The following is a 12437-nucleotide window of genomic DNA, read 5'->3' as shown; positions in this document are numbered from 1 at the left end:
CTCCCGACAGCTCCAGGGCTGCTCCTCGGTGGATCCACCCTCCCTGTGCCCCGGCCGTGGCTCCAGAGCCCGCCCTGGGCTGCCCGGGGACCCCGGGAGAGGCGGCATCGCCACGACACTCCTGCGGGAGGTCCCTGACACGTAATTAAACGCTGTGGTGAAACCCGACCGTAAACAAGCCATGAATAAAAACCCCTTGAATTATTTTGCCAAACTATAATTACACAATAAGGAAGCAGATTAATTAAGTAAAATACAAGTCCTGAAACCGAAGCTTGCAAGCAAAGCAGTTTATTTTAATTTCCACATTATTTCGCATGAGATACAAGTGTTTGCTGTGGGTTTGAAATGTTGGAAGCCATTCCTCGCTGCCAGGCAGGCCAAACCCAGCGGATAAATTAAATTTTTGCATCTCAGGCACCTCCTGAAATGTATATAAGGGGAAGGGCCGCGCCTCGGAGGAGCCACAGGAGATCTGCTCTGCCTCTCCCTCCGCTCCGCGCCGCCGCTCCCGCCGCCATGAGCCGACAGTGCTACACCTCGGGCTCCATCCTGGGCCGACGGGGCTTCTCCTCGGCCTCGGCCGTGTGCGGGCTGGGCCGCGGCAGCGCCGGCTCGGCCTCGGCGTGCCAGCCCTCGGGCCGGCGCTGCGGCCTGGGCGGCTTCAGCAGCCGCAGCGTCTGCGACCTGGGCCGGGGGCAGCGCATCTCCTTCGGCGGCGGCTGCCGCGGGGGGGTCCTGGGCGGCCCGGCCGTCGGGCGCTGCGGCGTCGCCTTCGGGCCCCCGGGACGCTTCGGCGTGGGCGCCGTCGTGGGCTTCGGCGGCGGCTGCGGCGGCTTCGGCGGCCTGGGCGGCTACCGCGGGCTGGGCGACGGCGTGGCCGTGGGGGGCTACGGCGGCGGGCTCGGCGTGGGCCTGGGCGTGGGCGCGGGCCGGTCCGAGGGCATCCGCGGCGTCAGCATCCACCCCGAGCTGCTGAAGCCCCTGTGCGTGGGCGTGGACCCCGAGGAGTGCCAAGTGAGGACCCACGAGAAGGAGCAGATCAAGAACCTCAACAACCAGTTCGCCTGCTTCATCGACAAGGTCAGGGTCAGGGGCAGGGGCAGGGGCAGGGGCAGGGGCAGGCTTAGGGTGAGGGTTAATGGCTCCCTCTGTCCCTGTGTCCTCGCACTCCGAGGGCTGTGGGGTCTCCAGGGGGCTCCTTCCAGTGGGAAAGATCAAGGAATTGTGGAATGGGTTGGGATGGGAAGGATCTCAAACATGATCCAGCTCCAGCCCCTGCCATGGGCAGGGATATTTTCCTCTAGGAAAGATCATGGAATTGTGGAACGGGTTGGGATGGGAAGGATCTTAAACACGATCCAGTTCCAGCCCCTGCCATGGGCAGGGACACTTTCCTCTAGGAAAGATCGTGGAATTGGGGAATGGGTTGGGTTGGGTTGAGAAGGATCTTAAACATGATCCAGTTCCAGCCCCTGCCATGGGCAGGGACACTTTCCTCTAGGAAAGGTCGTGGAGTCGTGGAGTGGTTTCAGTTGGAAGCATCTTAGAGATGATCCAGTTCCACCCCCCTGCCGTGGGATGGCTTCTGTTAGGAAAGATCATGGAATTATGGAATGGTTTGGGATGGAAAGGACTGTAAGGATGATCCAGTTCCACGCCCTGCCATGGACAGGGACCCCTTCCAGTAGGAAAATTCATGGAATCATGGACTGGCTGGGTGGGAAGGGACCTTAGAGACGATCCAGAGACGCCCCAGGAGATATTTCTCCCTCAGCCTGACATCCAAACCCTTCTGATGGAGCAGGGTGGGCCTCACCTGGGACACTTTGGATTTAAGCCTCACACCGAGGCAACCCCACCAGTGCTGCACCTCTGGATGGTCACCAACCCACCAAAGAGCTCCAGCAGGGGCAGCTCCAGGGATTCAGTGAATCCAGAGCTGTGGGAGAAGGGATGGAGGCATGGGAATGTAAAGAGGCAAACCAGGAAGTTTTATTCCAACCAAGTGCAGGACCTGATGTTGCTCTCACAACTCTGTGAACCCCGAAGGACTTTTGGCATTCTTAAAGTTGTGTTTCATCGAGGTGGGGAAGGACAGACTTGGCTAAAATCAAATGAATAATTTTAATTTCTCTGTCCCTCCGCTCTGGCAATGAAATGATTTGGTGATTTCCTAAGAACATGTAATTTATCGTTGTTTCCTTAGCTAAATTGAAGGGTTTTCGTGTCTGTTCAGCGACCCGCTCTGGGAAATGATTTTTCAAACGGCAAAGAAAATTTGCTGTGTCTGATCTGCTCCTGCTTTTCCTTGGGAGTTGTTCAGCAGCTGGAAAAACCGAACCAAGCCAGGAGGAGCAGCTCCCAGCCGGAGAAATGACTTATTCATGACCCATCAAGGCTCTCAGAGAGCCTTTAATCTGGCAGTGAAAGGCATGATAAGTACCCGTGGTTAGAGCTGAAATCAGATACACCCAAATGAGATCCAGGATGGAGCTGCCGGTGCTCAGGGAGGCTCATTTCTGCCCTGGATGGGGCTGAGGATCCTCCGGGGGAAGGGGAGGTGTCTGGTTGAGCCCAGATCAGCACAGAGCACAGGCTTTGATGTTGCCCAGCCTGTGATGCGAGTCCTGGGTGGGACCAGCCCGGGCTCACGGGAGATGCCGGGCCCGCTCCACCATTTGCAATTCGGATTTTTGCCTTTTGCAAGTGGAGAACCCCCTTTTTTGGCCGGGCCAGGAGGGGGTTTCCTGACTGTCCCAACCCCTCCCGCCCCCAGGTGAGGCTGCTGGAGCAGCAGAACAAGGTGCTGACCACCAAGTGGGAGCTGCTGCAGCAGTATGTCCTGCCAGCCTCCCGCAGGAACCTGGAGCCCGTGTTCGAGAACTTCATCTGCAACCTGAGGAAGCAGCTGGAATGTGTGATGGGGGAGAGGGAGCGGCTGGAGAACGAGGAGCGCTGTCTGCGGGACCTGGTCCAGGAGTTCAAGTGCAAGTAAGTCCCGGCCGGAGGGAATCTGCGCTCCCGGGGGGTCGCTGCCCGGAGTGGGAATCCCAGGAGGCTGCACTGGATGTGTCCAAAACCCGGGACGCGGGGCAGGGCACGGCAGGACCGGGCTGGTTTCCTGTGCTGGGGTCCCACCGCTGCACTCCAGGTGATGGGGCTGGACTGGGAGAGCTCCTCAGCCACGGCTTCCTCAGGGACAGGGGCAGGGAGCCGCTTCTCCTCTCCCTCCTGCCCTCGCCCGTGCTTTGCCAAGTCAGATCTCCCCCGTATCTGTGCCTGGGGCTCCCCCGGATCTGTCCCACAGCACCCTCAGCCTCTTTATCTCCACCCCACTCCTCACCCACACGGTGCTGGGGTTCCTTCTCCCTTCCCAGAGGGAATGTGGGAGCGGGTTTGTCAATCTGAGCCGCAGCCACCCCTGGATACCTCCCCGTGTGCTCTGCTGAGCCACACACCGGGACGCTGGACACCCCTTTCTCCGGGATTTTCCAGCCCGGCACCCCGGGGGCTTTTCTTGCTGAGCCACCCCCGCGAAGGTCCAGCTCAGAGCGGCGTCCTCTTGGGAAAGCTCTTGCAGTTCCTGACTCATCCCCGCCCGGCTTTGCTCCCCGCTGCCCTGGCAGTGTCACGGCTTGCTCAAGCTCCTGACCCTTCCCCCGGGGCGTTTTTGGCCACAGTCTCCCCAAAAACCCCCCCGGGCAGAGTCCTGGGCGCTTCAGAGAAACCTCTCACAAAGCGGCGGGGCTGGGAGAGGCAAAGCCAAGTCTCACCTCCAGCCCGGGCCGGGGCTTTGCCTTTCTCGTGGTTTGGCCCCGTTTTCTGCCCTCTGACTCCAAACCGCCGGCGCGGAGCGTTTCAAACTGCTGAGCAAAGGGAGGGGAGGAACGGCAACAAAGCGAAAAATAATAATGGAAAAAGAGGTGCCAGAGCCAAGCCTCACTTTCCAGGGTCTCCAAGGGCCGCCTGGGGGGCGGAGGGGGCACCCCCAGGGCTCAGGACCCCCCCATTCTCTCTCCTCCCGCAGGTACGAGGATGAGATCAACAAGCGCACGGCGGCCGAGAACGAGTTCGTGGTGCTCAAGAAGGTGAAGTCACCCCAGGGACCAGCTGGGAAAGGGCAAAGCCGGGGGGAGAAGGGGCCAGGAGGGACGTGGGGAGTCCTGGCACCGCGGCACTGCCCGGGGAGCCCCAAAAATGAGGCAGCTCCACGAACTGGGAGAACCTCGGTGGGGTTTTTAAGCACAGAAAACACAAAGCCCGGGCTGGAAACTGTGAGGTTTCCTCCGGATCCGGCAGCACAGCCGGGCTCTGCCCAGGGATACCCCAAAACACACCTGAGACCCCCCAAACACACCTGGGATACCCCAAAACACACCTGAGACCCCCCAAAACACACCTGGGACCCCAAAACACCCCTGAGACCCCCCGAACACACCTTGGATACCCCAAAACACCCCTGAGACCCCCCAAACACTTCTGGGATACCCCAAAACACACCTGAGACCCCCCAAACACACCTGGGATACCCCAAAACACACCTGAGACCCCCCAAACACACCTGGGATACCCCAAAACACCCCTGAGACCCCCCAAACACACCTGGGATACCCCAAAACACACCTGAGACCCCCCAAAACACACCTGGGACCCCCAAAATACACCTGGGATAGCCCAAAATACACCCGGGACCCCCCAAAACACACCTGGGATACCCCAAACACACCCGGTCCCTGCCCCCCTCCCCTCCTCACGAGCTCCTGTGCCCCGCAGGACGTGGACTGCCTGTACCTGACCAAGGAGGAGCTGGAGGTGAGGGTGGGGCTCCTGCGGCAGCAGCTCGAGTTCCTCAAGTGCATCTACGCCGAGGTGAGAGCTCGGGACCCCCTGCCCCCCCAAACCAGGGCCAGGCAAAGGGGGCCCTGCTGAGAACCCCGCGAGTGCAGCCCAAAAATCCCCGGGGGGTTGTGAGCAGAATTATCGCACACATTGGTTGTCTCCTGCATTGTTGCCTCCCAAATTCTGATCCAAACCATCCCCGGGATGGCCAGATATTTTTAGTGCTTTTTTTTACTTTTGGCTTTTTTTTTTTTTTATTTATTTTATTTTTTTACATTATTTATTTATTTATTTATTACTTTTTAACATCTTTTTACATCGCATTTTGCACTTACCACCTTTTGGCTTTTTTAGCTTTTTTTCTTTTTTTTTTTATACAGAATATTTTGATGGCAGTAACGCTTCCTATTTGAATCAGAATTTATACATACAAAAATTTATATATATTACATATTCTATATTATATATTCTATATTATATATTCTATATTATATAATATAGAATATAACAAACATATATTATATTATATATAATACATATACTATAACATATATTATAAATACCGATATAAATATATACTTATATATTAGATAAATATAATATATATAATATATAGTTAAATATACATATTATATATAGTGTATATTATATAATATATAATATACATTATATATATACATATAATATATATTATATACATATATTATATAAACATATAATATATAGAATACACATATATATTACATACATATATATTATATATTATACATATTATATAATATATTATATATAATATATAATATATATTTATAGAATATGTAAATACGTATTTATATTTGTATCAGTATTTATATCACAATATTTTGGTGAAAGCAACACTTCTGCCTAAAACATCACAAGTTTTTTAAGAAAACACACGGGGATGGTTTGAATTGACCCCTTTTTGAGCCAAAACCCTCCTGGGGGTGCTCAGTGAGGCAAAAAGAACTCGAGGGTCTCACAGCCAGAAAAACGCTGGCAAAGAGGGAATTGCCCCCCCCAAATCCCAAACTGTGCCACCAAAACAGGTCCCAGCTTCCAGCTCTTGCTGGGGATCCGTCACCCGAGCGGAGAATCCCCTCCTGCACTCGGGGGTTGTGGTGGGAGAAGCTCCCCCAGCTCTTCCCCCTCTCCCAACCACCCCTGGGCTGGGCTGGGCTGGGTCAGGGGTGGTCCTGACATGCCCTGGATGGGTCAGAGATGGTCCTGATGCTCCCTGGGTGGGTCAGGGATGGTCCTGACATGCCCTGGATGGGTCAGAGATGGTCCTGATGCTCCCTGGGTGGGTCAGGGATGGTCCTGATGCTCCCTGGGTGGGTCAGGGGTGGTCCTGATGCTCCCTGGGTGGGTCAGGGATGGTCCTGATGCTCCCTGGGTGGGTCAGGGGTGGTCCTGATGCTCCCTGGGTGGGTCAGGGATGGTCCTGATGCTCCCTGGATGGGTCAGAGATGGTCCTGATGCTCCCTGGATGGGTCAGGGGTGGTCCTGATGCTCCCTGGGTGGGTCAGGGATGGTCCTGATGCTCCCTGGATGGGTCAGGGGTGGTCCTGATGCTCCCTGGGTGGGTCAGGGATGGTCCTGATGCTCCCTGGGTGGGTCAGGGGTGGTCCTGATGCTCCCTGGATGGGTCAGGGATGGTCCTGATGCTCCCTGGGTGGGTCAGGGATGGTCCTGACCTACCCTGGGTGGGTCAGGGATGGTCCTGATGCTCCCTGGGTGGGTCAGGGATGGTCCTGATGCTCCCTGGGTGGGTCAGGGGTGGTCCTGATGCTCCCTGGGTGGGTCAGGGATGGTCCTGATGCTCCCTGGATGGGTCAGAGATGGTCCTGATGCTCCCTGGATGGGTCAGGGGTGGTCCTGATGCTCCCTGGATGGGTCAGGGGTGGTCCTGATGCTCCCTGGGTGGGTCAGGGATGGTCCTGATGCTCCCTGGGTGGGTCAGGGGTGGTCCTGATGCTCCCTGGATGGGTCAGGGGTGGTCCTGTCATTCCCTGGGTGGGTCAGGGGTGGTCCTGACGTGCCCTGGATGGGTCAGGGGTGGTCCTGACATTCCCTGGGTCCCGCAGGAGAGAGCCCAGCTGGACTGCCAGCTCTGTGACACGTCGGTCATCGTGCAAATGGACAACAGCCGGGACCTGGACATGGAGGGCATCATCAAGAGCGTGGAGTGCTGCTACGAGGAGATCGCCCAGAAGAGCAAGGCCGAGGTGGAGGCGTTTTACCAGACCAGGGTGAGTGAAACCCCTCCAGACCCCGTCCCTGGGACCCCCCTCTGTCCTCCCCACGCTGCCTGGGTGGGTTCAGGGCCGCAGGGTCACACCTCAGGGTGGAAGGGACCCCTCGGGGGGGTCACCCTGGGAGTGAAATTCCTCCCTCGAATTTGGAAAGGAGGCAAAAACTCCCCAAACACAAAGGAAGGGTTTATTCAGTGTGCTGGGTCCGGTCTCACACCGAGTTCTGCGGGGAGAAAAGACCCCTTGGGTTTAAATTTCGTGCATTTTATAGTTTTACAAAGTCCCACCTTTTTTTAGATGAGCTTAATATATTCACTTTTGCCTAAAAAGGTTTCTTTTCACTGAAAAGGGGCTTTCCCTTCTTTCTAATCGGCCACTCTGTCAAAAGTGATGGATCTTCCTTTGCTCTTAGCCCCAAGAGAGAAAAGAAACCCCCCCCGTGGACCAAACTCTCCCATGGCCCCGAAAGATTTTAATTTTTAAGTTTTAAGTTTTTACATTTCCCTTAACTGACTGAAAAAAAGACCCTGACACCCGAGTCCACTCCGAGACTTGGACATCTCACAGCTGCCTGTAAAACCTCACTTTTATTTCTCATAACCTGAACAAAGTCTGGCCAGAAAAAAAAACCAAAACAACCCCAAAAGCGACATTAAAAGTGTGGTTTGAGACTCTGGGGTAAAAGCAGAGCCCGGCAGGTCGTGGGGTTGCTTTGGGGACGTCTGAAGCGAGGTGGTGGGACAGACATTCCCCTGTGCACGCCCACGAGGAGCCTCGTTTTCCCGAGGGAAAATCTTGGAAAAGAGCTCCAAGACTGCCCAGCCCGGCACCCACCCGGGATGGGGCCCGGTCCGGGCCGAGGGGGTGTCTGGAGAGTCTCCACCTGCCCTGGAAGGGGCAGTTTGGGCCCGTCCCCACCGTGCCCTCCCCTGTGCCACAGCTGGAGGAGCTGCACAGCAGCCGGGGCAAGTTCTGTGACGACCTGAGGAACAACCAGAGCGAGATCGCCGAGCTGAACAGGATGATCCAGAAGCTGCAGTGCGAGTCCGATAACGTGAAGAAACAGGTAGGACCAGGGGCTGGGTCCCACGGGGCTGGGAAACTCCTCCTGCAAAGGGAGGAGTCCTCAGCAGCTCCCACCCTGCAGGGCGGCCAAGAACCCCCTCCCCAGGCTGGGTCTGTTTGTGGCTTCAAATGCACTCAAAATGCACATTAGAGAGCTTCAAATGCACTCAAAATACACACAAAGGAGCTTCAAATGCACTCAAAATGCACACAAAGGAGCTTCAAACACACTCAAAATGCACACAAAGGAGCTTCAAATGCACACAGAAAAGCAGATTCATTTCTCACTTGGTGAATAAGAGGCTGGTTGGTTTGGCTGTAACAGGATCAGTGTTTCCTCAGTTCCCCACAGGGTGCAGCCAAAATGTCCCTTTCCTTTCACCCCAAACTGCTCAGCTACCACCAATCCAGGTGAAGTTTGGGATCTCTGACCCTTCCTCACTGAGAAATGAGGGGGTACAGGAGCAACCCTGTGGAGATCCCTGTTTATGTCCCTCCTGGCCACCACCAATCCAGCTGAAATTTGGGCTCCCTGGCACTGTCTCACTGAGAAATGAGGGAGTACAGGAGCAACCCAGTGGAGATCCCTCAATATCACCAGTGGCCACCACCAATCCAGCTGAAATTTGAGCTCTCTGACACTTCCTCACTGAGAAATGAGGGAGTACAGGAGCAATCCTGTGGAGATCCCTCAATATCCCCCCTGGCCACCACCAATCCAGCTGAAATTTGGGCTCCCTGCACTGTCTCACTGAGAAATGAGGGGTTACAGGAGCAACCCAGTGGAGATCCCTCTTGATATCCCTCCTGGCCACCACCAATCCAGCTGAAATTTGGACTCCCTGGCACTGTCTCACTGAGAAATGAGGGGTACAGGAGCAACCCTGTGGAGATCCCTCAATATCCCTCCTGGCCACCACCAATCCAGCTGAAATTTGAGCTCTCTGATACTTCCTCACTGAGAAATGAGGGAGTACAGGAACAATCCTGTGGAGATCCCTCTTGATATCCCTCCTGGCCACCACCAATCCAGCTGAAATTTGGACTCCCTGGCACTTCCTCACTGAGAAATGAGGGGGTACAGGAGCAACCCAGTGGAGATCCCTCTTGATATCCCTCCTGGCCACCACCAATCCAGCTGAAATTTGGGCTCCCTGGCACTGTCTCACTGAGAAATGAGGGGTTACAGGAGCAACCCTGTGGAGATCCCTGTTTATATCCCCCCATCACCCTCTCTGCCAAGAGAAGTGGCAGCTGGAGGTGCCCAGGGCCGGGTTGGCCGGGGCTTGGAGCGACCCGTGGAAGGTCGGGGTGGGACTGGCTGGGCTGGGAGGTGCCTCCCACCCTGACTCACGCCAGGGTTGTCCCCCCGTCCCCTCCCCAGATCTCGGCCCTGCAAACAGCCATCTGCGACGCGGAGCAGCGCGGGGACTGCGCCCTCAAGGACGCGCGCCAGAAGCTGGTGGACCTGCAGACGGCCCTGCAGCAGGCCAAGGACAAGATGGCCTGTCTGCTCAGGGACTACCAGGAGCTGCTCAACGTCAAGCTGGCCCTGGACATCGAGATCGCCACGTACAGGACGCTGCTGGAGGGGGAGGAGAGCAGGTGGGAGATCCCGGGGGGGCCTCGGGAGGAGGGTCGGGAAAACCCCCCAGGAGGAGAGGGAAAGGAGGCACCCCGGGGGCAGAGGGGAGCAGGGGCCCTTTTCTCTCCCCATGGGTGCAGAGAGGAGCAGGGTCCTTTTTCTCACCCTGTGGGTGCAGAGGGGAGCAGGGTCCCTTTTCCATGGATGCAGAGGGGAGCAGGGTCCCTTTTCCATGGATGCAGAGGGGAGCAGGGTCCATTTTCCAAGGGTGCAGAGGGGAGCAGGGTCCTTTTTCTCACCCTGTGGGTGCAGAGGGGAGCAGGGTCCCCTTTCCATGGATGAAGAGGGAAGCAGGGTCCCTTTTCTCTTCCATGGGTGCAGAGGGGAGCAGGGTGCCTTTTCTCATCCTATAGGTGCAGAGTGGGTGCCTTGTCCCTTTTCTCTCCCCATGGGTGCAGAGGGGAACAGGGTCCCTTTTCCCACCCTGTGAGTGCAGAGGGGGAGCAGGGCCCCTTTTCTCTTCCATGGGTGCAGGGGGAGAACACCATCCCTCTTCTGTCCCCGTGGGTGCAGAGGGGAGCAGGATCCCTTTTCTGTCCCAATGGGTGTAACATCACCCCTTTTCTCTTCCATGGGTGCAGAGGGGAACAGGGTCCCTTCTCCCACCCTGTGAATATAGAGGGGAACCGGGTCCCTTTTCTCACCCCAAGGGTGCAGAGGGGAGCAGAGTCCCTTTTCTCACCCCAGGAGTGCAGAGTGGGTGTGTTATCCCTTTTCTCTCCCCCTGGGTGCAGAGGGGAGCAGGGTCCCTTTTCTGTCCAAATGGATGGAACATCACCCCTTTTCTCACCCCATGAGTGCAGAGTGGGTGTGTTATCCCTTTTCTCTCCCCAGGGGTTCAGAGGGGGAACAGGGTCCCTTTCCTCTCTGAATGGGTGGAACATCCCTGCTACACATCCCCCCTTTTCTCTCCTAATGGGTGCGGAGGGGGCACAGGGTTTCTTTTCTCTCCTCCTGGGTGCAGAGGGGGCACAGGGTTTCTTTTCTCTCCTCGTGGGTGCAGAGGGGGAACAGGGTTTCTTTTCTCTCCTAATGGGTGCAGAGGGGGAACAGGGTTTCTCTTCTCTCCTCGTGGGTGCAGAGGGGGACCATCGCCCCCCTTTCCTCCTCCTCCTCCCCCCAGTGCACTCAGATCCCTCCCCCGCCTCCCAAACACCTTAACATCCCCTCCGAAGGGAGCATGGGATATCGGGATGTCCAGGAATTCTGGGATCCCAGCCCGCAGCGGGCAGTTTGACCCAGCTCCTCACACCCGGAGGGGCTGAAGGACCCGCCGGCTTTTTAAGGGGGCGGCGGCCGGGCAGCAAATCTCAATTTGCTTTGGAAATGCCTCTGTTGGAGGAATATTTCCCTAAACGCGTCCCTCAGACCCCTCTTTTCCCCACAGGATATGCACCGGCAACCCCGTGAGCGTAGGTGAGTGGATGAACCCCCTTGACTTTAACTCCTGAATTATTTAACCCCTGAACTCCAAACCCTCCCCTAACCCCCCCTGAGCCGCTCCCGGCTGCCCCGGCGGTGACCCAGGGTGTTTTCTGTCCCGCAGCCGTGGTCAGCGGCGGTGGCACGGTCGGGGAGTGCCGCTCGCTGTCGGGACTCGCCGGGAAATGCTCCGTCAAGGCGGGCGGGGCGGGCGCGGGGCTGGGGCTGGGGCTGGGGCTGGGCCCGTCCTTCGCGGTGGGCACGGCGGGCTTCAGCGCCCGCAGCGTGGACTGCCTGCCCAAGGCGGGCGGCGGCTTCGGGGCCCGCAGCGCCGCGGGCTGCGTGGGCAGGGAGGTGATGCCCGGCGTGGAGAGCGTCCAGTGCGCCCCCGCCGTGGGCAACCTGGGCAACCTGGGCAACCTGGGCAACCTGGGCGGCGTGGTGTGCGCCGGGGTGGAGCAGTGCGGGCCCGGCGCCGTCCTGCTGCCCGGCGCGGGGGTGTGCGGGGCGGGCAGCAGGTTCGGCACGGCCGTGCGCGTGGTCAGAACGAGCCGGTAAGAGAGACCCCCCCGCACCGCCCTCCCCCGGCGCGACGCCGTTGGAAAAAATAACCAGCATTTCTGCAGGAAAACAAACAAAACAGTGTTCCCCCCCTCTCCCTGTCCCTGTCCCACCCCCCCGACAGCTCCGGGCATCACGCACCCTGCGCTCCGCGGGGCGCTCTGCCGCCAACTCTCTGCAGGACCAAACACCCGCCCTCCCTCTCGTGTCCTCAGTGCGGGAAAGTCCCCCCCAGACCCCCCGCCCGCGCCCCGAGCCGGGTGAGGTTTTCATTTCAGAGCCCGTCCCTGTCTCCACACATCGGCCCTGCCCCGCCTGACCCCTGCCCAGCGGGGACTTTCTTTCCCCGACGCAGCTCTTGCAAAAAAGGATGAGAAATTTGCTCATCCCCGACTTCAGAGAGAGAAGCCACAGTTTAATTGTCCGAGACGAAGCTGCAGCTGTAATTTAACTCCTTTAATGACAGCAGAAAAGCCAATTTTTCCTGTTTACCGGAGGGTTGGTAACACTTATGTAAATTGGTCCGAGTTGCTCCACCGGGTTTGGCAGAGCAGAGTTTAATTACAGCCCGACGAGCACCTTATACTTCTGTAGGTTAATGCATGAGTTGTTTTTCCTGTGTGTACCAG

At 57.1% G+C, this 12437-nt stretch overlaps 1 protein-coding gene across 1 annotated transcript; it reads left to right on the top strand.

Annotated features, from left to right (window-relative positions):
• The first annotated feature begins 519 nt into the window (after nucleotides 1-519).
• On the top strand, nucleotides 520-11805 carry LOC127461237 (keratin, type II cytoskeletal 4-like). The gene is made up of 9 exons (XM_051768865.1): nucleotides 520-1083; nucleotides 2780-2994; nucleotides 4031-4091; nucleotides 4777-4872; nucleotides 6948-7112; nucleotides 8056-8181; nucleotides 9565-9785; nucleotides 11213-11241; nucleotides 11372-11805. Exons 1-9 carry the CDS (start codon nucleotides 520-522, stop codon nucleotides 11803-11805), a joined length of 1911 nt encoding a protein of 636 aa, XP_051624825.1.
• The last annotated feature ends 632 nt before the right edge of the window (nucleotides 11806-12437 follow it).

The sequence above is a fragment of the Manacus candei genome, unplaced genomic scaffold, assembly GCF_025592945.1.
Source record: "Manacus candei isolate 608988 ecotype Guabito, Panama unplaced genomic scaffold, ASM2559294v1 h1tg000098l, whole genome shotgun sequence".
Classification (NCBI taxonomy): Eukaryota; Metazoa; Chordata; class Aves; order Passeriformes; family Pipridae; genus Manacus; species Manacus candei.
This window is presented reverse-complemented; position numbering and strand designations above follow the sequence as displayed.

Coding starts and splice junctions, on each gene's coding strand:
- LOC127461237 (XM_051768865.1), top strand. CDS start 520: ATGAGCCGACAGTGCTACACCTCGGGCTCCATCCTGGGCCGACGGGGC. Junction 4,873..6,947: donor TCAAGTGCATCTACGCCGAG/GTGAGAGCTCGG, acceptor TGGGTCCCGCAG/GAGAGAGCCCAGCTGGACTG. Junction 8,182..9,564: donor CCGATAACGTGAAGAAACAG/GTAGGACCAGGG, acceptor TCCCCTCCCCAG/ATCTCGGCCCTGCAAACAGC.